Source organism: Octopus sinensis, linkage group LG7 (assembly GCF_006345805.1).
Source record: "Octopus sinensis linkage group LG7, ASM634580v1, whole genome shotgun sequence".
NCBI lineage: Eukaryota > Metazoa > Mollusca > Cephalopoda > Octopoda > Octopodidae > Octopus > Octopus sinensis.
Window position 1 is genome coordinate 88,160,877 of NC_043003.1, and position 27,887 is coordinate 88,188,763.

The window sequence follows — 27,887 nt, forward strand, 5'->3', positions numbered from 1 at the left end:
CCGCTAGTAGGGTGAGGGTTGGAAATGAGTACAGTGAAGAATTCCGGGTAGAGGTAGGGGTCCACCAAGGCTCAGTACTCAGCCCCCTCCTATTTATCATAGTCCTCCAGGCAATAACGGAGGAATTCAAGACAGGATGCCCTTGGGAGCTCCTCTATGCTGATGACCTTGCTCTAATTGCTGAGTCGCTATCAGAACTGGAGGAGAAGTTTCAGGTGTGGAAACAAGGATTAGAATCGAAGGGCCTCAGAGTCAATCTAGCGAAAACCAAAGTCGTAATCAGTAGGAAGGTAGACAAATCACAAATGCCTTCAGGTAGATGGCCCTGCTCGATCTGTAGAAAAGGTGTAGGTAGAAACTCTATAAGATGCACCAAGTGTAAGCTATGGACACATAAGAGATGCAGCAATGTCAAAGGAAGGCTAACTAGGAAGATGGTTTTTGTATGTGGCAGATGCTCAGGAACAATAAACACTGAAAATGCTCTGAGACCAACTTCCGTCACTTTCCAGGGAGAAAAACTAGAAATAGTTGATAGTTTCCGTTACCTAGGTGACCAAGTCAGCAGCGGGGGCGGGTGTGCTGAAAGTGTAACTGCTAGAGTAAGAATAGCTTGGGCAAAGTTCAGAGAGCTCTTACCTCTGCTGGTGACAAAAGGCCTCTCGCACAGAGTGAAAGGCAGACTGTATGATGCGTGTGTACGAACAGCCATGCTACATGGCAGTGAAACATGGGCCGTGACTGCTGAGGATATGCGTAAGCTCGCTAGAAATGAAGCCAGTATGCTCTGATGGATGTGTAATGCCGGTACTCACACTCGGCAGAGTGTAAGTACCTTGAGAGAAAAGCTGGACCTAAGAAGCATCAGTTGTGGTGTGCAAGAGAGACGTTTGCGCTGGTATGGTCATGTGGTGAGAATGGATGAAGATAGTTGTGTGAAAAAGTGCCACACCCTAGCGGTTCAGGGAACCTGTGGAAGAGGCAGACCCAGGAAAACCTGGGACGAGGTGGTGAAGCACGACCTTCGAACTTTAGGTCTCACTGAGGAAATGACTAGAGACCGAGACCTCTGGAAGTGTGCTGTGCGCGAGAAGACCCGGCAGGACAAGTGAGTCCACAACCCGTGGCCTTCTACATGGGATGGAGCCAGCCTACGTATGCATACCTTCCCTTCTTGGGACACAAAACTCTACTTGTGAAGACGTGTTGAGGCAAGTGAGGATCAGAATCGAAATCGATCAATGGAAATTGCGGATGTACTACCAGTGCCGGTGGCATGTCGAAACTCTGCTTGTGAAGACCCATTGAGGCAAGTGAGGATCAGAATCGAAATCGATCAATGGAAATCGATCAATGGAAATTGCAGATGTGTTACCAGTGCCGGTGGCATGTAAGAGAACTTTCCGTTTCGCGACCATTGCCAGCACTGCCCCGTTTCGTGTCCGTTGCCAGCCTCGCCTGGCCCTCGTGCCGGTGGCACATAAAAAGCACCATCCGTTTGTGGCCGTTTGCCAGCTCTGTCTGGCACCAGTGCGGGTGGCACGTAAAAAGCACCCACTACACTCACGGAGTGGTTGGCGTTAGGAAGGGCATCCAGCCGTAGAAACACTGCCAGATTTGACTGGGCCTGATGAAGCCTTCTGGCTTCACAGACCCCAGTAGAACCGTCCAACCCATGCTAGCATGGAAAACGGACGCTAAATGATGATGATGATGATGATATAAGTGTGTGTATGAATGTGTGTATATATATATATATATACATATATATAGATATGTGAGCGTGTGTGTATGGGGGTGTATATCCTCTTTTATATTTGTTTTTATATTTATTTATTTTTATATATATGTGTGTAGATATATGTGTGTATGTATGAGTATGGGTGTGTACGTAGATGTATGAAAATGGGGGTATATGTACTTGTGTGTATGTGTGTATGTGTATGTAATATGTATATATATATATATATATATATATATATATATATATATATATATATATATATATATATGCATGTATATATATATATATATATATATATATGTGTGGTGTGTGTGTGTGTATATGTATATATATATGTATAAGTGAGAGTCTCCTTATTTACCTAAACTCTATTATTCTATTTATTCTTTTATCTACTTTATCACTGATTCCTTTGACCACTCCCCTAAGAATGATAGTTTACGCCATGCCTACCCCAAAAAGTCCCCCACCACCCCTTTAAACCTGCCTAAATGTATAAATGCCAAAACTATTCTTGTCACCTAGCTTCCTGATGATTTCTTTTGAATGAAACAGTTCTAGTCCTGTAGAAGCTCCTTCTATAAAATAAAATATATATATATATATAAATATATATGTAATACACACATTACATATATATATATATATATATACAGTAGAACCTTGGTGTTTTCAAACAACTCTGATCACGAATAAATCGTATTTTATCTCCTGTCTTTCTCATATTCATTTACTACAGTACCTCAGTTTACGAATGCCTCTGACCACAAATACATCATACTTTATATATATCTATACAGTATACAGAGGTTGGACAAAATAATAGAATCACCTTAAAATTTCAAACAAATTTATTTTAATACGGAGTAGGACTGACTTTGGCAGGAATTACAGTTTAAATTCTTCGAGGTATGGACTTATACAAAGTTTGAATTGTTTCCAAAAGAATTTTTGTCCATTCTTCAGCTGAAACAGTCTCCAGTTCTTGTAGTGATGAGGCTGGAGGATATCAACTCCTTACTTGTTTTTCTAAAATGCAAAATAAATGTTCAATAATATTGAGATCTGGGGACTGTGGTGGCTAGATAAGATGTTCAACTTCACTAGAAGTTCCTCGTGCCATTCAGTAACAACTTTAGCTGTGTGAATTGGAGCATTATCATCCTGAAAGATTGCGGTTCCCTGCGGAAACAACCATAGGATGTATTTGATCAGATAAAATGCTTAGTCTTGACTGTTAATTCTGCCATGAAGGGAAACCATTGGGCCAGCAGATTTCCAAGATATACACCCCTCACCAGATCATCACAGACTCCCGCCCTGTTTAACAGTTGAAAGAAAGCAGTCTGGGTTAAATGCTTCTTTTGGCTGCCTCCACACATATACTAGGCTCGTGGTTGGAAATAAGGTAAAGGATGACTCATCTGAGAAAATAGCATTCCTCCACTGCTCTAGGGACTAATTCTGTAGATTTTTACTCCACTCTAAATGCTTTGCAATGTTTGTTTTTGAAAGTAGTGGTTTTCTGATTGCAGTCTGCCCATGAAATCCGGCTTTATGCAGCTCCCGGCAAACAGATTTTGTAGAAACTGGGTTCTTGAGTTGGTCATTAAGCTCTGCAGTAATTTTGGGAGCTGTACTTTTGTGATCCTTTCTAACAATTCATGTAAGAGTCTGACAGTCCCTATCTGAAAGCTTTGGTTTTCTTCCGGTGTTTTGTTTTGACAAGGTTTTTCCTTCTTTGTCAAAGGCTGTCATTACTTTTGAGACAGTACTTCTTGATACACCAAACATTTTAGCTCTTTTCGTTACACTAGCGCCTGCAATATGAGCACCAACAATTTGACCTCTTTGAAAGTCCGATACATCTGTCATTTTAATGAATTTTAATTACCTTTTTCTGATGATATCCAAAAAGAAACAGTAATTTTAGCAAAACATATTAAGCAACATTAATAATAAATCCCAAAACATAAAAATAAACAACCTTTTGACGGTTTTAGAGATATTTAAAAAATTATGATGATTTGACGCTAGGTGTTTACATTAATTGATTCAACCCCTGTATCTATATATACACACATATAAACATGTGTATATATATATATATGTGTGTGTGTGTGTGTGTATATGTATAATGTTTCTGTGCCAGTGTCACATAAAAAACAGCATCGAGCATGGTCATTGCCAGTGCAGGCTGACTGGTCCCGTGCCGATGGCACATAAAAATCTCAAAGATGAAAATTAACTTGATATGTGTACTTAGCACTCTACTGTATGGAAGTGAGACTTGGACTACACACGCCAAGCGTGTCGCCTAATATCTTTCACCTGCGCTGCCTCCGGAAAATCCTCGGCATCAAGTGGCAGCATCATGTTCCCAACAAAGATGTCCACAAGCAAGCAGGAATACCAAAGCATGTTTGCACTCCTCACACAAAAACGTATGAGATGGCTTGGACATGTTAGCCCTATGGAAGATGGCAGAATCCCCAAGGACATACTCTACGGAGAGCTTGCTAGGGGCACTAGGTCTGTGGGAAGACTGTTCTTATGATACAAGGATGTTAGCAAAAGGGACATGAAGGCCTGCAACATCAATATTAGCAACTGGGAAGCAGTTGCCAGCAACTGTGGAGATTGGCAATGTACCGTAAAAGAGGGAACACAAAGGAGTGACGAGAAATGGAAAAACAAGAAAGTATGACATTACAACCAGCCAGGCAAAGTCTTCGCTACATTTGCGGCACCTGCGAGAGGAAGTGTTTGTCCAGGATAGGATTACACAGCCACAGCAGGAGATGTATTAGGACATGAAATGTAAAAGCTGGACTAGATTATTTTATGCGCAAATCCATTGTCCCACGAGACAAAAAGGATGCCAACAACTTTATTTATATATATTTATTAATATACATTTATTAATATAAAATATATATATAAGCATGAGTATATATACACACACAAATACAAATATATGTATACACACATATGACTATATATATATATATACACACACACACCTTACCAGATTGTGCTATTAACTAAGACATGGCTTGGGCCCATACTGGCTGAGACCTATCAAAGTGATATACATACATATATATATCAGGTCATCCCATAAGTTCTCTCCGAATTTTGAATAAAGAAATATCAAGTGATCAAATGTAAAATTTAATTGAAATTTAACCATCAATGTGCTTTCCTGATTATCTATGACTTCCTTCCATCTATTTACAAGCTTTTTATACCCATCAATGTAAAACTCTTTTGGTTTCAAACCAAAGAACTCTGAAAAGTCAATTTCGACCTCCTCCTAGCTTGCAAGTTACATCCCCCAAATGATTCTGTAAACCATGAAACAAATGCTAGTCTCAAGGAGCAAGGTCAGGAGAATAAGGTGGATGAGGAATTTTTTCCCAACCAAGCTCTTCGATCTTCTGTGATGTGATCCTTGCAGTGTGGGGTCGCACACTGTCCTAATGAAACATCACTCCTTTTCGATTCACTAAAGTGGGTCTTCTTCAAAGCCTGGACCAAACGCTGCAATTGCTGACAGTGGGATTGAGCACTGATTGTTGCATTCGGTGGTAACAATTGAAAGTGAATTTCTCCTTTGCAATCCCACCAGATAGAGAGAAGAACCTTTTTTCCATGAAGTTCCTTTCTCGGTTGTGGTTGAGTTTTTTCCTTTTACCAAGCCAGTGTTTACAACGTTTAACATTTCGATAGAAGATAAATTTTTCATCACCAGTCACAAGTCTATCCAAAAAGAGTGAAATGAGTTCGTACAAGTCCATACTTCATAGAATTCAAACTGTAATTACTGCCAAACGCAGTCCTACCCCATATTAAAATACATTTGTTTGAAATTTGAAGGTTTTTCCATTATTTTGTCCAACCCCTGTATCAGATCTACAGTTATATTCTGAGGCTCTAGCTCTATGAAGTTATCTCCATCACTTGTAAAATATATAATGACTAAAATGACCTTACAGTTGATTAGCCCTGATCCAGCACACATGATCAAAGGTGTATTCTTTGGTTTAAGATATAGTGTATCTAAGCCTACATTACTCAATTTGGTAAAATGAGTTCTTTGGTCCATCAGATCACCTTATACCCTTCAAATATATGTGAAAATAATCATGCTATCATGTGGAAAGATAAGCCATTACAGTTTATAGGGACACCACTTTGGGAACCTATGTGAATACAGTGAAATTATTATGTACTGAAGCGTGTCCCTAGAGCTATTGGGACATAGGGAGTACTAAAAAAGACTTGATTTAATGTTGTGTAGCTTGGACAAAACAGAGTCATGGAGACCATCCATGTCTAAACTATATCTGCAAAAGGAACCAAATTCAGCTTTACAAGCTAATGATCCATTTACCAGCATCCCAGTGCTGCCATAGCTTAAAATAGTGAACTAACTCCTACCCTCCATTACTTATTTACAGCTAGGTGGATTGCACAACATTTTAGCCTGTGATGTTTATACTTACCACTCTTTAGCATTTCTTCATTCTGTACCTCATCATCAGCAAAGTCAGAAGATAATGGCCGAGACATCAATCGGATACTGGGTCCAATAATTATAGATTTAAGATCCCCAACTTTTACCTGAAAAAGAAAGATACAATAGTTGTCAAAATAGAAAAAAACATGGATACTTACCCAGGAAGCAATCTTAAACTTACCACAACCATATAAAGAAAAATATTTTGCTTTACTCTATATATACAACTTAGAAAATTAAAACAAGCTAAGAAAGGGTAGCAAGTCAAGTGATTTTTCATAGGAAATGTTCAACTGGAGCGATAACTGAAAGCATTCCAACAGACTTGTTATGGGAGAATCCTGAAAATCCCCCATATATGACTGAAGGTGCACTAACTGATTACAATAAATAACTGAGTGAACTGTCAGGAGCACAGTTGATGGTGTTAGTTTGACTGTGAATACTGAGTATCATACCTACATTCAAGTAGTACGGAGTGTTCTGTGTTAACATATATTTCTGCAATATGCTATTTTTAGATAACCACAACCATTTTACACCAGATGTGTATACTCATGTCATAACATTTTTGGTGATGAGATTATTCGAAGCTCATGCTGGACCAATTTTTGCTTGAACATGCTAATTCAATTATAGCAACAACAACAGTTGTTAGAATTACAGAAATAGTAGCAACAACAACAGTTGTTGGAATTTCAGAAGCAACAGTAACTGTTGGTACAACTGATACAGAAGAAAACGGAAAATACCTCTGGTTCATTTAGCCCTGACACTGTGGCAAACCTGATCGAAGAGTTCGCATATAACCCAGAGGAGGGTACTATCTTCTCTGCTTACTTTAGAAGGTATGAGGAAATTTTTAGAAGAATGTTGTGACTGGCAAGATGAGAAAAAAACTTGAGCATGACAAATATTGCAATTACATATTACCAAAGAAACTGGGTGAAGTCTGTTTTGAAGAAATGGTGAATATGCTATGAAAGATTGTCATTGAAAAAAGCTCTTTATTTAATATGCAATGGTAATGCATGAATATTATAAAAAAGAAGATGGAGATTTTATTACATATGTTGGAATCATTAACAGAGAATGCAAGAGATTTAAAATTAATGAACCAAAACCAGACATGTTTATGTGCTAAATTTTCATGCAAAGAAAGATGCAGAAATTCATAACCAAATTCTGACTAAATTAGAGCAGAATCAGAAGCTAGCACTACAAGAAATATCTGAGGAACTCCAGAGAATAATCAACCTAAGGCACTATACGGAACAAACTGAATTGAGAAACTGCTCTCATATACAGTTAGTGCGACTGAAAGTAAGAAATGAAAAGCAAAAAATTAACCCGTGTTTTGGATGTAGAGAATTACACTACAGATTCAACTGTCCTTATAAAAATCGAAAATGCTTCAAGTGTGGTAAGATAGGCCATAAAGAATCACACTGTAAAACCCTAGAAAATGGTTCAACAGAAAAAATCATGTAAACAGTTTATCGGTGACAAGAAATACAAACGTGACTCAAAGGAAATTTGTGTATGTAAAAATTAATAATACAAATATAAATTTACAGTTAGATAAGGTAGTGACATTACTTTAATTATTTAATTATTTATTTGTGTAATACAATTTTACACCAGACATATATACTCACATTATAACATGACTGAAATTATATTTGCTAATCCACTAGTCTTTCTGTTTTGAAGAATTTATGTTTCAATAAAACAGAAAAATCCCATGGTCTCCAAAATGGAATGTTTATATTTTTATCAGGATTTTAATGAATTCATGCTTTTACATGCATAATGAATGTATAGTTTTGTATATTCACTGTGTACCATCCATACTCCTAGTTTCTCTAGTTGCCCAACCCACTTCTATTCACCTTGCACCTTGAGGGGCATCTAGACACCTTATCACCACAATTTATCTCTTTGCAGCTCCTACTGATCATTCTCACCCTCGCTTTGAAATGTGAGTAACCATGTAGCTCCTGCACAAGAACCTATTCTGCTCCCCACACCACTTCTGATTTCTCTTATAACTTAACCCCTAGTCCCCTAGCATAAAGCTGCCCCACATCCCTTAGGGGATCATAGTCTTGAGAGCTGCATAACGACCTCAATAATGCTGGTGACATGAAAAAAGCATGCAGTACACACTGTAAAGTGGTTAGTGTTAAAAAGGGTATCCAGCTGTAGAAACCATGCCAAACCCAACACTGGAGCACACTGCAGTTCTTGAAGCCATCCAACCTGTGGAACATAGTCATTAATCCTTTAGCGTTCAGATTAATCTATCAAATTTAATGCTTTGTTCATGTTATTTTGAATTATTCAGGTTCAAGAGTGGTGTCCACAATATTTGATTATAACTTCGTTAATTTTTTACATACAGATTTGAAATTTTGTTGGTGGGTGCTTTATATACCACTGGTTTATAGTTACGTAATTTTAGCTGATCTTGCTGATTAAATTTAACTTTTATGGGTATGTAAATTTAATTAACAGATGTAAAAGCAATAACATTATGGATAAATACTAAAATTGAAATTCTTAATGCATCTTACCTGTTTGAGTTATTACTAAAATTATCCCAGATGTCAACCACCAACAATTCTGCCACTTTTCAAGATGAGGTACATTCATTTGAATTAATTAAAATACAGGTATAATCGGTACAAGGTTTTATTCTTTCTCTATATTTCACTCAAACATTTTCATTGAAAATAAAGTACAAAACTCTTTTACTAGTGAATATACAATTGGCCATGTACTCTTATACAATTTAATGAATTCATTTACATAACAATGTATCTAACAAAAAAGGCTCTTAACAGGTGAGGTAAAGGTGAATACAGGTATGTAACATACTGAAAATTAATATGTATTTTTCACTTTCACATATTATTTCTAATAAGATGAAAGGAATATATGATAATATTACTATCAAACAACAAAATATAGTTATGCCATATTTCTATTGTGAAACTGTCTAAAACATATTTGTTTCCTCTGTGACAGTTTAAAAAAAAAGGGCACTTTGCAAAACGAATGCATGAGGTTTTCAACTGATATCCTTTCGATTATTTTCGTTTTTGTAGCGAACACAGCCTACACACATTTTTCCTTCCATACATTGTTTCCACTTAATGGAAGTCAATATTTTCTCTGTTGACATCCACCTCAGTTAATTTCTGTGCCTTCTGAAAGAAAAGTCCTCATGTAATTGAAATGCAATGTCAAGCCAGAATTTCAAATGGTCGTAGTCCTTTGGTGGCAGAGGTACCTTGTAGCTTTCTACACAAACAATATATAAATTAACTATAGTTAGACATAATGCTGGAGATACATCGATCACCATACCTTATATCAGGATTCCAGTAGTTCCACAGTTGAGGAAGCTGCTTGCATTTCTGCAGTATCAGTTGGCTGCCACAGTGGATCAGGTCTTCCATGAATAGAAATTATGCGTTGAGCATATTTGTTTCCTCTGTGACAGTTTAAAAAAAAAACTTTTTGGTAAAAATAAAAATAAATAGTCCAATGGTTGAGCATTGGGAGGTAGACTGTATTGTGGACAAGTCTTTTCTGTGAAATTTAGAATTGTGGTTGATGTGGTAATCTTCAACCATGTTGCCACAGTGTTTTCAATATCATTTTCATCACTTTCATTTTTATCACTTTCATTACCAAAATCTTCCTCATCTAACAAAGATTCACAAATGTCAATATGGTTCGTCCAAAGAGAAATCACTGTTGTTTTCATTTATATTTTGTACATCATCAAGAGTAAAACTATCGAAGTCAGAATTGCTACTTGCTGACGCCGGATCATTTAAAAACTAAGATATACACTAACCAAGAAGTCTCAAAAATTTCACCCTATTTTTATTTGAATAATTGCTTAATGTAGCTGGAACTTGCAGACAAGAGAGACCCAGGAAGATATACGATGAAGTGATGAAGGCTGGCAGAGGGTTCTGAGCCTGATAGAAGAGATGACAAAGGACAAGAATCTCTGGCAATATGAGATTCTTGAAAAGACTTGCTGTCTTCAGTGAAACTGAATTTTGGAATTGTTATGTTTCGTGTTCTCCACCCATCTCATGCATTATGCTTTCCTCTCCCCCCAACTGGCTTCAGAAGATTACCCAACCATGTCATATCTCTTTTGCATTCCTCCACTGCAACTGCATCATCATTATTATTCCTGCCTCTTGCTCCTCCACCCACTCTCTCTTCCGCATCCCTCTATCTTCCTCAACTCATGGTTCTACGTTCATCCATCCTTGCACCCTACCCAAATGGTAGTCTGCCTCCCACCCCTTCATTCTTCTTTCCATACAATCTTGCAAACCACCCACCCACTTCTACTCTGCTTGCGCCTTGTGGTGCTGCCTGGGCACCTCATTATCATTATCTGTCTCTTGCAGCTCATACTGATCATTTACCCTCTCTCTCCCCCATATCTTCTATTAGATAACCATGTAAATTCTTCTAAAAGAACCTGATCTGCCCATGTGCCTTTTCATAGACATCTAATCCCCTAGTATGAACCTGACCTCTCCAAATTCCCCTAGAATTCATAGTCCTATGAACTGCATGGCAACCTCAATAGTGCAGGTGACATGAGAAAAAACAGCCAGTTCATGCTGTTGTGGTTGGCACTGGGAAGGGCATTCAGCTGTAAAAACCATACCAAAGCAAACATTAGAGTATAAGGCAGTTCTTGGACATACCAGATCCACTCAAATTGTCCAACTCATGCCAACATGGAATATGGATGTTAAATGATGGTGATATATACTGGGCTTTGCAAAAGACCTGTTACTCATTACAATGCTCTCAACAAAGGACACAATAGTTTTGATGCAATTAGATATCTAAACACATTTTTATATGTTAAAACAATAAAAATGCGTTTAAATATTAATATTAATCTATGTGGTCACCCTTGGCAGTAAGCATGCGCTCCAGGTGAGACCTGAAGGCCACGCACACGTTATAGACCAAGTCCTTTCTCATGCTGGACCACACGTAGTTGATGGAGAAGTCCAGCTCATTGATGTTGCTGTGGTGGGCCTTGCCCTCGACATGCACCCACATACTGTATTCAAGGGAGTTGAAGTTGGGCAACTGCAGTCCTTCATGTTCAACGTCAACCACTCGTCTGCAGCCTTGGGCACTATCCTGCTAAAAGACATAGTCTGCCTTCTTCATGATCTTTCTCAACCAGGGCAGGACTTTCGTGGCCAAAATGTCCCTGTAGTCAGCCGTTCTTGGACACATCAGACCCAGTCAAACTGTCCAACTCATGTAACAAGCTGTAAACCACACCAGCAGCATCTTCTTGTCATTCAAAGCCATGATGTTGAGCATCATCACAGATGCTGGGCACTTAGTTGTGGACATGTAGTGGACCTTGGAGACATCCTGGCTGAAGCTGATCACATGGTCATTCTGCTTCTTGATGACCAGATTGACTGTGAAGGCCTTTCCATCAGAAAAAAACAAGAATTTGATTGCCACAACACTTCAAGTCATTGAGAAGGTAATGACAGCACTCCTGATGTTCACATATATGGTTGGTGAGCAGAGGCCTTTCCATGCACTTCAAGCTCTTGCCACACCCCTCCTTGATGGCCCTGGACACTATGGCCACTGAGATGTTGTTCTCTGTGAGTACAGTCATTTTTGAGCTTCAGATCACTTTCAAAAGCCTTTCTTACAGCCAAACGGTTGACAACTTGAGGTCTGTCTGATTGAGGTCGATCTTTGAGGTCATTTTTGTTTTTGAACCTCTATTGGACTCTGTGGACAGTCATCTGGCTGACGTTGAGCCGCTTGGCAATGTTGGACTTGTTGCGGCATGCACACAAGAGAGCAGAGATCTTGATTCTTTTTGCTTCCAGCTTGATATACCTGCACACACATAATGGAAAACACGTTTTAATGACGTGCTGGAAAAGTAGAACTTTAAGTATGTTTGACAGTACTTTGTCTATCACACGTTAACCTCTGAAAAGATCAAAACCAAGTGTAACAGGACTTTTGCAAAGCCTGGTGTGTGTGTGTGTGTGTGTGTGTGTGTGTATATATATATACATATACACACACACGATATGCATATACATATGTGAAAGAGTGTATGTGTTTCTAACTAAATATTACACACGCACATAAAAGAGACTGTTAAATATTCTTCTACTTACATTCCATGAAAGAATGCTTCCTTCCTTGACAATGACATTGTTTAGTAAAACAACACTGCTACATAAAATGGAGCTGTTGATCGAGCAGTTATCACCAACAATGATATTATCCCATAGATATGCTCCGTTAATCTGCACATTTTTACCTGTAATAAATAAATAAAATACCTATTGTTAAATATTAACAATTGCCATCATTATCATTTTTACCTTCATCCTGTTATGGCTGATAAAAGAAACACGTGAATCAATGAGAGAGCTTTTATGTGGTTGGTTAGCAAAAATCCCTCAAATTACATCCCACCATCATAATTTAACATTCACCTTGCATGACAGCATGGCAGTGTGGTTCAGAAGCTTGCTTTCCAACCACATGGCCTTGGATTCAGTCCCACTGTATGGTACCTTGCAAGTATCTTTTACTATGGCCAACCAAAATCTTGTGAGGGATGTGGTAAACAGAAAATGGAAGAAACTTGTCATGTATGTGTATATATGTGTGTGTGTGTGTGTATGTACGTCCTTTAGTCCTGATATCAACTGATGCTCATCTTTTCCAGTCTTGTGTGAAAAACATGTTCAGCAAAGGGGAATATTACTTTGCTTGGAAACAAGTGAGGGTTGGCAACAGCAAAGGCAGCTGACTGTAGAAAAGCTGCTTCAACAAATTCATCTAACCTGTGTAAACTTGGAATGGTGATGTTAAAATGATGATGATCCTACAACTTGAAAAAGTTGTAGAAAAAAACTGGTTATCCGTTAAGAATATGCTATGATTAGATGGTAAAAATGTAAGATGGTCATAGCAGGAATCCCTTTGCTGAAAGGACTACTTGATCAGAGCTAATTCAGGTAAACTTAATTTGTTGCTTGGTTTAACACCGCCTCCTGCCCCTTGCCTTTAGCAAACCCCACTCTTACAAGCACTTAGTATCCTCCTTTTTTACCTACCAATTTCAGAGCCTCTGAAAAAAGGGAGCATTGCTTTACTCCCCTGCCTAAACCATAAAAGAAGTTCAATGCCTTACAGCATAAATAAATAAGTTCAAATCTCACTGAGCTTGATGTTATCTTTCATCCTTCTTAAGATGAATGTTGTCATTAATTTGACTGAACACTGTCAAAAAATGGGGGCCAGTGTAGGTTTTCTAAGTATCTAGCTCCCATCTCTCAAAATATTAGGGAAATTTTTGTTCATCTCCCTTTATTAATGAGAATACAAAATAGGAGTTTGTTTTCAATAATTCTTGGATAAGTTTCTTTTAAACCATTTTCATTGTATTAAACATGGCAGTTTGCCCACATCCTTTTCAATCCTGGGTTCAATCCTACTGTGTGGTACCTTTTCAATTCTGCTCACTCCATGAGAAACACTGGATTAATGGCAATGTTAGAAATTATAGTTTGTTTTAAAATTGTTGTTTTCTTTATAATGGATTTTTTTTTCTGAGTTTTTACACTGGAACACAAGATACATTTCAGTGTGCTTGGAAGTCTGAACATTACTGTGTGTGAGTGCTTTAAACTAAGAACTTTATTGCTATTGACATGTAAAGAACAGTAACCATCACACCAAAATTAACTCTGCATTCCTTCTTTTCACAGACCATGATTAATTCAATCAAATTTGTTATGAATTTCTCATAGTATTAATATTACTTAAATCACAATAGAGCATTACTGAAATTATTCTATAAAGTCCAAGTAGTAATGTGCTTAATTCAGTAAATTCTTGCAGCTCAGAGTATGATTGCCCACACCTATATATTATGATGGTTTACCCCAGTACTGTTCATTTTTCTGCAAGCAAGCTTTGGAAATTTTACAATCAGTTATCTCTTTTTTCTCATAAATATGTAACTTCCACCAATTGTTGTATAATTTCTTCTCTCCCTCCCTTAGAAATAGCAGCAGCCATGCATTCTGTTGCCTATCTTAACTTCCATGCAATGTTATACATACACACAAATACATACATTGACCATTTTTCGTATGTAATCACTAAATTTGTTATGAAATTTCTCATTTAAAAATCCCAATAGAGCATTACTGAAATTACTCTATAAAGTCAGAGCAGGAGTGAGTTTAATTCAGCAGATTCTTGCAGTTCACAATATGACTGCCTATACCTTTCCAATCCTCTTTCCCTACCATGCCTACTATCACAATTTTTTATCAGAATATATATGAATTCACTCCCTTTGCAACTCATTACCAACCACTTCTTTATGGATAAATACAATATTTAGGGATTCTCTTTGGTCACCAATATTCATACATGCATCGGTATGTAAATTGTATATATATACATACATACACATATATGCAGGTAGTATATAAGTACACATGTATAGATACTTATAGATATTAATCCTTGCTATGTACCCTCCCCTCTCTTCTAGTTAGCCAGAACCCTTACTCCCTTCCCTACAATCTCTACTACCACTTGATTTAGACTGTCCATGTTGGCATGGGTTGGACAGTTTGACCAGGACTGGCAAGCTGAGGGGCTACACCAGACTCCAGTCTGATTTGCCATGGTTTCTACAGCTAGATGCCCTTCCTAACGCCAACCACTTCGATAATGTAATGGGTGCTTTTACGTGCCACCAGTACGTGTGACAGTTGCGTCACACCAGTATATACCACGACTATGATTCCACTTGGCTTGAAGGGTTGTCTTCTCAAGCATGGCATAATGCCAAAGGTCCTGGTCATTTGTCATTGCCTCCGTGAGGCTCAACACTCAACGGGTGCTTTTTACATGCTGCTAGCATCAGCCACATTGTCTCCATGAGGCCCAATGCTTGAAAGGTGCTTTTTATGTGCCACTGGCACAGATGCCAGTTGCATGACACCAGCATCAGCCATGACTACGATTTGACTTGACTTGATGGGTCTTCTCAAGCACAGCATATTGCCAAAGGTCTCAGTCACTGGTCATTGCGTCCGTGAGACCCAACGTTTGAAGACATGCTTCACAGCCTCATCCTATGTCTTCCTAGGTCTATCTTTACCATAGGTTCTCTCCACAGTTAGAGATACACACCTTTCCCCATCCATATGCATCACATGACCATAGCAGTGCAGTCGTCTCTCTTGCACACTACATCTGATGCCTCTTATGCCCAACTTTTCTCTCAAGATGCTTACACTCTGTCACACATGCAGACATTGCACATCCAGCAAAGTATCTACTCTTCATTTAAAGTACTCAACTTTAGGGCTCCTACAATCAATGTTAGCACAATGAAAGATGAAATTACTGAAATGTTGGAGTAGAGATATGTAGCACACACGTGCCACACGCAAAAAGTAAGATGAAAGGGAATCTTAGCAAGATTCCTCACAAGCAAAGAATTTTTTGGGTAGGCAACAGTGATGGTATGAGCAGTACCATTCAATGTGACTGTGTCAACAGCATTAAAAACATAAACGCTAGCTGGAAATTAATAAGTAGCAGGAGTTAAAACATCAGCATAGTTTGTCCAACATGCATGCACCTGCTTATTATTACAAAACAGTGACTTAACTTTCACCTTAAACCAAATCAATGAGTAAATCTTCGCTCAGTTGCAAACTAGAGATCACTCAATATTTTCTCAAAATTTCACTATCTCCTCACAGAAAAGTTAAAACATTCAACTAATCTTTTCTTAACATAACTTTGTTTTACCACATGTATCATTAACTTTTTAATTCTGTCTAAAAACATACCAACCTCATTGAAACAAGACTCTTTTTGTCAGTTTTCCTAGACATTTGGTGTTGATAGCCTTTCATAACTACTTCACCAAGTTGGGATAGTACTCTCCACTGATGGTGTGGCCTTCTGAAGATAGTCAATAAACACAATGCTTTTTGCATCCCAAAAAACACTGAGGCCACTGCCTTTCATGCTGATAAAACAATCTTGGCTTTTTGTGGAGCAGGTGAGGAGGATTGTCCCTTTGTCTCTGGCTGAAAGGGATGAAGCCAACACTAATCCTGGGTTAGGAAACCAGCTGGTTCTGCCTCAAGTAATGTCAGATTTTTCTGTGATGTGATCAGCCTGGTGTGCATTTGATCAGGAGTTAGAAGACATGGCGACCATTAAGCAGAGCATTTGTCATGCCAAGTTTGTTGTGCAGAATATTCTGAACACCATCACAGGATATGCTAATAGCATTGGCTATTTGATTTATAGTCAATTGCCTGTCATCCATCGCCATGTGGTGAACACGATCCATGTTTTCCTTAGTGGTGGCAGTTGCAGGACATCCAAAACTTGGGTCATCTACAAGACTCTCTCTTCACCTCCTAAATTCAGCTACCCACTTTTGCACTTTTGATAAAGCTGGAGTGTCATCCTCTAATGTAACAACCATGTCAGCACATATGCCCTTGGGGTCTAAACCCTTTTTCTGCAGATATTTAATAAGACCATGGTGCTGAATTTTGTCTATTTTCAAGAAAAAGTTGCTACTAGTTAATACTGAAGTGTTCTCTGAGCAGTCAGAAGTCAGTTTACCTGAGAAGAATATTTGAAATTAATGCGTGCAAGATTTCACAGCTCTAGCATCACTCCTTCATAGTCAGCCTACACTCAATATATGTGTTATTAACAGAAAACTGACTGTTATTAAAACAAATATAGCCTTTTTTAACAACTACAATTTTGACATACAATTTTGACTTTAATGTATTTTGGATGGCTATTATCTTGAATATGTAGTTTTAGAGAAAGATAAGAAATTCTTCATATCTTCCATAATTTAGTATTTTGACTTCTGCTCTAAGTGAAGAACTGTACAATTATTTTAACACATTTCTAATGGACATAATATTAGTGTTAGTGATAACCACTTAAATTGGTTTCGAATAATTTTATAAATTTTGTAAATTTTCAATATCAGACAAACTTCAGAATTTTCTTCATACATTTGTTTTAAATATTGAGCCTGACCCAACAGACTCATACACTGATTAAAATAAGTTATTATAAAAATAAATTACTATAATAACTTTCTTTTTAGAATTGGTGGAGTATCATAGGCAGTACACACAATCATAGGGGAGTTCTAATTACAGCTCACCATTTAACCAGTCTGGTTTTTTGTTTTTCAGTGTTTGTCATATGTTTTCAAATTTATGTTTTAGAAATTCTATCATTACGAATTTTTTTGAAAACAGACAATTCATATTTGTTGGACTTTCAGAATAGCTATCCTTAGCTTACAGTTTAGACAAATTTCCTTTGCCAAGCAATAATAGAATGTTTCTTGTTTATGTTTGCTTTGTCAAAGATTAATGTTAAATTGAAGAGTTATTTGTAAGACATGAAAAAGAAATATGAAATTTGATTTCGTTTTAAGCAACACTATTGATGGTAGGTTGTCATTGCTGCTTCATCAATTTATTGTAAAAGTTATACCTAGCGTGTTTGCAATGCACTCTATAATCCACAGGCAACCTCTGGTTGTAAGGGACTGAAACTTGCATAGGAGGAAGAATTAACTGTTAGTGCAAAGGAAGTGGAGTGGGGAGTAATATGTACTGATTATACTCCCAAGCAATTACAGCTGTCAAGTAATCTGTAGATAGAGAAGTGACAGGGTGGGTTTAAAGAGAATGAGATATGTGAAAGGTTTGATAAGGCAGAATAAAGAAGCATTTAGGATATTATTTCCATGCTCATATAAAGGCAGTAATCTCTTCTGCATACATCTCAACTCAGTTATACTTTTCCTTCCACATAACATGGCAAATTCAGTATGAGCAGCTATTAAAAATCACTAAGAAAAAAAAAAAGGGAAAAGATTTTAAATGTTTTCCATGTATTATGCATATTAATATAGAGGTAAGTAAAGAAAAGCATTTTTTTTACTTACCAATTTTACAGTTGTTGCCAATAACAGAATCTGTAATCACAGAACCACTTTCAATAGTTGTGCCTTTTCCAACCAAAACATTTTGTATAAGCTTGCAACCACTGCCATATACAGACACATAAATAAAAAAAGAAAAACATTTATTGATGAAAAAAGAGCAAAAGCTTCTATGGGAGAGTGTATATTGTTACAAATTGACTGACAAAATATCAGTTCAACATAGTGTTAAATATTTAAATTTTCAAGTAGTAGTAGTAGTAATAATAATGATGATGATGATAATATGAGGTCCTTGTTGTGACTTGACAAATGACTAAAGACTCCAGTGCATTTTATCTACACTGGAATAATAATAATGGCTTCAAGCTTTTAGGGGAGGCGAAGTTGATTACATCAATCACAGTACTTGACTGGTGCTTTTTTTATTGACTCAGAAAGGATGAAAGGCAAAGTTGACCTTGGTGGAATTTGAATACTAATGTAAAGATGGGTGAAATACCACTAAACCTGCCAGCTTGCTACTTTAATAATAAATTTTTCTGCTTTAGAAATGCTGCTAAACATATTTGTTTGGCCTGCTAATGATTCTACTAGGTCACTACCTTAATAATTAATGGTTTCTAATTTAGGCACAAGGCCAGCAACTTTTAGGAGATAGGTTAGTTAGCACTACATTGACCCCGGTACTTCAGCAGTACTTATTTCAGTCTATAAAACTCAGCTGAGAGTATTGTTCTCACATTTAGGATGGTGCTGTTGCATGACAGAAATCCTAACTGCAAGCAGAAGAGAGCAACTCAGCTGATTGACACAGTCATTCATAGATATGCTGTCTTCTCTCTTTGCCTTCTTTGCTCATCAGAACTGACTGAACTCCTGTCACTTTTATTTAGACATTTTCATTTCACTCACCTCTCCACTAGCCCTTCAAGACCACCCCAGGAGCTGCAACAATCACTACACCTAATCCATCTTTTCTAAAATGTTAACCATCTTGATTTCCATCCCAGTTCATTCTTTCCCATTTACAAAGTTTTAAAAGGAACATAATCTCACAAGTTTAGGAGGGCCTGTCCCTTCCTGCAGACCCAGCAAAAATTAAAAACAAAAACAGTTTAATCTTTGAGGAAAATGTGAAACAAGACAGGTTTAAAAGTTGGAAAACAAAACTGAGTTATTCAGTTTTGCATTTTGGTATCACCAAAAAATGAATATTTTCTAAAAGTTTTAGGCATGGACCTTGATAGGTAAAGGAATGATACAACAAACTATCTAAAAATAACATATACTTGATATTTCGCTCAGTTCGTCATCCTCCAGAGTATATCTCTCCAGAACTTCAAACCTATTCATGTTTTCCACTGTAAACCAACAAACTGCAATAATTCAAATAAAATATTTAATACTATAATTCAGTTATTTTAATCACTCAGCCTAAAAATGTAATGGTAGCTCATTAATTTTAGATTTGACTATTTCATCCGAATAATTGTTACACTCTAGTGGGTGATGACACAAGGGTGGTATCAAAAAGTTCCTGGACTAGTTCTGTAGAATGCCAACGCATGGCAGCACATGGTTGCATGTGCAGTGAGAGATAGCAGTGACCTTCCTCGAACAAAAAGCCAAGAAATTTTGCATTAAACTCAGGAAGTCTGCCACAGAGACACTGAGCATGCTTCAGCAAGCTTATGGTGATGAAGCAATGAGTTGTACGCAATGTTTCAAGTGGCACAAGTGCTTCAAAAGTGGAAGAATGGTCCTGGAATATGATCCAGAAGATCTGTTACAAGTGTCACACCTGGAAATGTGGTATCGGCCATCAAGAATTCATCGCCTAGGGCCAGACTGTAAATCGAGAGTTTTACTGCAATGTTTTAAAGTGTTTGAGGGAGGACATTTAACGAATGCAACTTGATCTGTGGAGTGCAAAGAATTGGATTCTTTACAATGACACTGCAGCCTCTCCCCAAGCTCTCCTCACTTGCGAGTTACTCGCCAAAGACAACATGGTATCACTTCCGCACCTGCCCTATACACCAGATTTAGCACCTGCGGACTACCATCTCTCCCCACAAGATGAAAATGCAGTTCAAAGGTTGCTGTTTTAACACCATAGTTGAGATCCAGAGCAAATTGCAGAAGTTCCTCATCTCACAGAAAATGACTTCCAGGCAGGATTCCAAAAGTGGCAGGAATGCTGAGACCAGTGTACTGCTGCGCAAGATTACTATTTCAAAGGAGATGCTGTTAAAACTTAGGTAAAATATTATTTTTTATTAAACATAACCAGTCCTGGATGGACAGAATTTAGTGTCAAGGATGTATTTAATGCAACTGACCGTTCCAGAGTAACAGCAGAACATTGGTAAGTATTGTAGCGGCCATAGGAAACAAAATTATCTTTGTTTTTGGCAGGAATAAGGATGTCAGGTACCAATGGGTAGCACCATCTCTGAAGAATATCTCGACTGTAACATAAAATAATAATCATAATAATAGGTAAGTTTTCCAAATTTATGCAAAAAAAACCCACAAGTCTGTGATATGTTTTGTAAACAAAACTATGCAAAGAGAGGCTGATTTTGAAATATTAAAATTATAGTGGCTGGAAATAAGAAAAATAAATTAAAATTTAATTTTAAGGTACATATACATCCAAAAGTGAATGGAAAAAAAGAATCTAGAAAAACTGAAAGTTACAACTGGTAAGTAACAATCTAATGGAGAAAAGGTAATAATTTGTATTAACTTGTGATATGACTAAATCAAGGTTATATAAATCTTAACCCTTTCATTACAATATTTCTAATTAAAATACACCTCTTATGTGTTTCAATTACATTCTAAAACAATTGTGAATTCAGATTGGTTTCATAAAACAACTCTTTTTTTTTATATTTATCAACACATTTATGTGATTTTTTAAAAATACAATTTAAGAAAAGGTTCTTTAATTTCTTTGCTTATGTTCTGCACAACAATGTTTTCATACTAAATGCTTGAAAGGAAAAAGTAAAAAAAAAAAAAAAAAAAAAAATTTAATTGTTTTATTTCCTTGGAAAGATTGTAGATAGGTTTACTATTTTTGTGAAAATAACTGAGGAAATCAGTTTTTAAATTCTTACAGCAAATTCATTTTCAAATTCATTTAAAAAAAATTATTGGAACTGTTGACAGAAACAGATATAATAATGATTCACAAGACAAATTAATCAAAACTCGTTACATATCATACAGGCAAACTAAAATTACAGGCAAATAATAAAATGAGGTCAATTTGAAAAAAAAATATATAAATCAAATTTACATACACACACACACACAATATTTCTAAAAATTCTTGGATTTCTTCCAAGTAATCTCAAATTATCTTTTTTTTGATACCTCTTTGCTTATATTCTGCATAACAATTCATTTCTGCAGTAATTACTTCGAAGGTGAAAGTCAAAAAGTCACAGGCATGGCTGTGTGTTAAGAAGTTTGCTTCCCAACAACATGGTTTTGGGTTCAGTCGCACTGCATGGCACCTGGGCAAGTGTCTTTTTTACTACAACCTTGAGCTGATCAAAGCCTTGAGTGGATTTGATAGATGGAAATTGAAAGAAGCCTGTTGTGTGTGTGTGAACGCATGTGCCTGTGTCTATGTTTGTCTCCCATTATTACTTGACAACTGGTGCTAGTGTGTTTACATCCTTGTAACTTAGTAGTTCAGCAAAAGAGACTGATTAAATATGTACCAGGCATCAAGAATAAGTACCAGGGTTTATTCATTTGACTAAATTTCTTCAAGGCAATACCCCAGCATGACTGCAGTTTAATGACTGATATGAGTAAAAGACTATATCTTCCTAAAATTACATAAGAAAATCACCCTTTCAAATTCGTACAATGTTCAGGTACAAATTTGTTGTTTTTTATTGCTATTGGAACTGTTGCCAGAATGGTTTCACTTCTGGAAATATCTGATTTATAATCGACACATGTGCTTTTTATGTTTGCTGTAAAATCCTTTGAATTCAAACTTGCTACTTGACATAGTAAAACATTTCTGAAAATTGAGGTGGAAAAAAAAATCGAGAAAAAAATTCTCTAAAAGTTTGCAGTGCTCAGATATCATGCAAAATAATGTTGGATGGTGTAACTCGATTGATTACATCATGAAATCACATGTTTTCATGAATGTAGTGAGATTTGTGCTCAAATTCTCATTTTTATATGAACAGGCCATTTCAGACAGCTACAAGTTCTATAACAACCAAAATAATTTTCAGGCCTCTACAGGTTGGTTGGTAATGAGAAGGATACTTCCCCCTATAAACATATAAAGAACAATATCAAAATGTATAACTATATGCTCTAGCAGTTGACATAAACGAGTTTTTGTTTCAATAGTTTATACGTCAGCTCATGATTTCTAGATTTCAAGGATTCAAAAGGCTTGACTCCTGTTTCAGAAACTGTAAAAAACATTAGGATAAATCTCTCTTTGGATGGGATTACAGATTACAATAGCAGTACAAGCACTCAGCTGTGCAAACCAATGAGCCCTAGAGCTGTAATGAACTATACTGTGCTCAGAACTTACTTAGAACAGGGTGAGTTGATGAAAGCATTTCTACAAGGCTACTTAAGTAGGGTGTTGAATGCAGTTGCCAGTGCAAGGCTGTCGTTGTTGTCATCACTATCATTTAACATCTGTTTTTCCACTCTTGCTTAGGTGAGATGGAATTTGTTATGGTAGATTTTTCTACAGCAGGATCCTTCCTGTCACCTACCCTTGACTGTTCCAGGCAAGGTAATATTTTCCCATGGCCAGACATGTTGACATTTTTTTTCACAGTAAACTAGAAATGAACACCATCACTTGTATGATGGTGATGCTCATTCACAACTATTACACGATGTCAAGACAAAGGTACATATATACACACGACAAGGTTCTTTCATTTTCCATCTACCAAATGCACCCCAAAAACTTTACATAGTTCTAGGCTATAGTGAAAGACACCAGTCGATGGTGCCATGCTGTGTGACTGATCCTAAGCCCACACAGCCACATCTGTGCCTATAGATGAGGCTGAGAGATATTTAATTACTTGCTCAGTCATTGTAAGATTAAAAGTTCAAACATGAATGTTCAAGTCACCAACCTGACTGTGTCATACATGTGAAGATTTGATACACGGACAGCATAGCTTTCTTCGGCAATGTGGATGTGTATAGAGTTTCCAGTAATCTGTAAAATAGTGACATAAAAAGGAAAAAGTAAACATTGAAGTAGCTTGGTCAGACAGGTAACTTTTGACATTTAGACCACTTGCAGACCTTTATCTCTTCTCCCATGGCATATGCAATATCATGAAAAATATCATATTAAAGCATGTCTCATTTAAATATTATTTTTGTAAAATTTAGATCTGATTCTATAAATTTAAGCATGTTAATTTCTTTCAATCTTCTTTCAAACTAGTTTTTAATCAAATTTTTATAATTTATTTAGTTTTAATATAAATGGCATGGATACACTGTCCTATATATATTTGCTAACCTTTTTGTTACCAACCTACCTGAGAGGTTTTTTTTAGCTTATGTTACCCACCCATACTAGCCCAAAATGACCTATTCATAGTTAAATGAGAATTTCAGCATAAATCTTGTTAATACATTCATGAATAAATGAGTTATAGTATTGGACATTCTTTTACATATCTGAGAACTGTGAATTTTTAGAGATTTTTTCCCCACATTTTTTCTACAACTATCTGGAAATTTTTAATACTGCCAAATAATAGATATCAGTTTCATATTGTCAAGCAGAGAATCAAAATTTTATGGATGACAGAAGGCATGGAGAAATCAAGCAAAATATACAGACAGCATCAAAACCACATGATGCATGGTTATGAGTCAGATATTTCGATTTCTGAGAGTGAGAACAGCTCTGGTATCAACAAAGAAAATGAATTTGTACCTGAATGCAGTAAAAGTTCAAAAACCGTTTTCCTTAATGATTTTTTTTATAGAAGAGACAGGAACTAGTTACATTCTTTCCAAGAAGACAAAACTATTATTTTTTCCCTCTTTGTTCAAAATGCATATAAAACATTCTACAAACCAGGGAGATACTCATCTGTCAATGGAGCTATGGTGAGTTATAAAGGTTGGGTATATCCAAAAAGTACATGCCTGGAAAACCCAGAAAATGGGGGATCAATGTTTGGAAGATTTGTGAAGTGAATACTGGCCGCTGCTGTGGGTTCAATTTTTATACGAGGTAAAAGAGATAATGTAAAACACAATATGTAGACCATATTGTGTGATATGATCTAGAAATTATCACTCCCATACCATAACCAGAGTTGTTTGACCAGTTTTTCAATTCAGTCAAACTTGTGGTGGACTTAGAAGCTGTGGCAACATATACATGCGCTATAGTGATTGCAAGTAGGAAAGGACTGCTGTTGGATATAAAAATAGCAAAATCTAAAAAAAAAAGTGCAATATCCCAATGGCAGAAAGGAAATTTGCTAGTGGCTGCATACAGAGGTAAGAAGCAAATTAATTTTGCTTCTACCTATGCATAACCACATATGAATGAAAATGGCACCCCATTTGTGAACCTTAATTACAACAGGGACATGGGTGGCGTAGAATAGCAGAATCAAATGATGAGCTATTATCAGGTTGGTAGACTGGGTAATAAATGGTGGTGATACCTGGTTTGGTACATATTAAGCATGAGTACTGTTAATGTGTTTATATTACATATCAAATCAGGAGGGGGTTTCAGAGTGATACAACCAGCTGTAATTCCAAGGAAATGTAGCAATGTAGTTGAAGGAAGGTTGTTCATAAAATAAAAAACCATTGGGAGAAAAACTAAAGCCTACCAGAGAGACAGCCCACTGAATGTGTGTGTGTGTGTGTGTGTGCATGTGTTTAATCTTATACAATATCTTTACAAATTTACCTTGTTTTTATTTCTTACAATTTACCTGTAATATGAGTGACACATTTTGATTAATTTCTATTGTGAATTATTATACCAACAAAGGCACCTGTTGTTTGGATTGTTTAAGTTGCTTTGGTGGTATTTTTTTCACCAAATAATTGAACTACCGAGAAGGTTTATGTGTAGCATGGCAATCTGTTTCCAATTAACCTAGGAACGGAAAATGAAATTGAAGGCTGGTTATTGTGGAGGTCATTGCACTTTAACCCTTTCGTTACTATATTTCTGACCAAAATACACCCCTTATGTGTTTCAATTAATTTCTAACATAATCATATATTTAGTCTGGTTTCATTAAACAACTATAACTTTTTTATTTATCAATATATTAACGTGAATTTTGGAAGATAATTTAATGAAATGTTCTCAACCAATTCTATACTATAATTTTTGTCACAAAGTGACTCTAATTGCAGGTAGATACAGGTAAATTCAACAAAATATAAAATTATTAAAGTTTTGTTCAAACATCGCTATAGAAAATGGGTTATTTAGCTAATATTCAATTGGGTATACAACAAAATTTTACAATAGAATTTGTTATTCTGGGTAACTTTCTGATACCCATAATATTTATGGCAAAATAGTCTTAATTTCATTTAAGGTTATGGGAAACCACTAACTATCCTTTCTTTCGTTTTGTTTACATTTAGCGTAACGGTTCGTTTCCGCCGTAATGATTTCAAATAGGCTTATTTGAAAAAGTAAAAAGAAATAGTCTAAGGCTTTACTCTCCTGGGAAAGTCTGTGGCTTGGTCCAGTTTCTTCAGAAAAATCACCGAAAGAAACAGTTTTTAAATTTTCACTCCATTCAGGTGCCAATTCATTTTCTTTATCGCTGTCGGAGCTCTCGGATTCACTGTTTTCACTTTCGGAAAATGAAACATCAGATTCATTATCAAATACCACGTGCTTTTTCTTTTCAGTCATAGAGTTAGATTTATGAAGGTCTTCAGTAGAAAATCCTTCGAATTCTGACTCGCTGCTTGATATAATGAAATTTGTATCCATTTTTTGTCAGAATTACAAATTTTGAAAACACAATAGGAACAAATTTCGGAAAAAAATCTCCCAAAATTCACGGAATTAAAATTACACTTCGATTTTTGTACAAAACTGTAGTTGAACTCTTTATAAAGTATAATACGTGTTTTCACGAATGTACTAAAGAGATTTGCTCTGATATTCTCATTTAAATATGAATAGGTAAATATGGGCGGCTTTGGGCGGTTTGGTCACATTAACCAAAATTTTTTTCGGGCGGTTTGGTAATGAAAGGGTTAATGATCAAAGAACATTTATGTTGCAAGTGTTGCAAAGTAGAGCTACTGAAATGTTTAGGGAGTCGATTACGGATAATATAGTTGTTTTACATGAAAGTGAAATTTCTTGTCAGAAACAGCCACATAAATGGTGTAAGGAAATTGAAGGAAGATGTTGAAACTTCCCCTCTGTGAGTTTATTTTTTTCAAAAGCAAAGGGAGCTATTTTTTCAGAGAGAAAAGCTAACAAAAGCCCCTTTCTTCTATCTTCCCACATAGCGTGCACATAAACTAACAGCGAATGCTGCATAAAGTTAAAATGGTATGGAGCTTCCTGAAAGATACATACAGCTTTTGCTAGTGGAAGCAAAACTCTTATTTAAAGGTTGATTCTTTGGGACGAATCATATGTGAGTGTTTAAAAAATGCTTGAATGACAATGCTAAAACCTATTTGAAACAATGGACAGTAGTCGAAATATCATAATAGATGAGTAAATAAGCATCTTAAAGTGAAACAACAGTATCAACAAATATAAGTGAGGGAAGGGAATATCATCTTTCAACTAACTCACCTTGCCAAAGTTTAATGCAGTTTAAATATGTAGGTTAAGATAGTTTGGTATTAGATATTCATTGTGTACAGTGTTCTTTGTTAAGTGAATCACTGTTGTAGGTCCACAGCAGAAATAAATAGAGAAAATCCTTTCACTTTTATATAAAAAAAAGATTAAAAAAGTATGGAAGACTCAACATAAAAAACAAACTATGTCCATTTATGTCCAGTTACACAGGAGCCCTGGGCAAAATGTTATAGTGCATGACCATCGTTGGGACATAAATAATGTATGTATAAAATTTGGTAACACATATACTGTAATTTATATATACCAGATATATATTTTACTGTGTATTTATGTATGCATGTGGGTTTATTTCATTTAGTTGATGGTATGTGTATTTCATGTTCTAGTTTTCTTAAAAGATAAATTCTAGTATTTCATTCTATTTTACCTTTATTGTTACACCTATCTTACATGTAAGTTCAACTGATAATCTAGTAAGGCACATAATAACAATGATGATGGCAACTTAAAAATAGAGAACTCAGTTATTTTACTAAATCTCCTCCAAATTCATAATTTCATCATAGTTACTGCTTTTACATCTATTTTTCTTTGCTGACATGGGTTGGATGAGATATGGTATTCTATAGTTGGATGCCCTTACTAATGCCAACCCTCACTTGTTGTC

General features: G+C 36.3%; 1 protein-coding gene across 3 annotated transcripts in view; it reads right to left on the bottom strand.

The window, feature by feature from the left end:
• The window catches only part of LOC115214277 (translation initiation factor eIF-2B subunit epsilon), a 162,350-nt gene that overhangs the window by 76,987 nt on the left and 57,476 nt on the right, over window positions 1-27,887 (bottom strand). For 2 of the 3 annotated variants that reach the window (XM_029783423.2, XM_029783422.2), the window contains 5 exons: window positions 23,511-23,596; window positions 20,700-20,828; window positions 18,358-18,458; window positions 12,488-12,633; window positions 6,253-6,370 (listed from right to left, as the gene is read on the bottom strand). In XM_029783423.2, the coding sequence (XP_029639283.1) occupies window positions 6,253-6,370; window positions 12,488-12,633; window positions 18,358-18,458; window positions 20,700-20,828; window positions 23,511-23,596 (580 nt within the window). The remainder of the gene's footprint in view (window positions 1-6,252; window positions 6,371-12,487; window positions 12,634-18,357; window positions 18,459-20,699; window positions 20,829-23,510; window positions 23,597-27,887) is intronic. The other variant, XM_036504884.1, reaches the window with a different exon arrangement.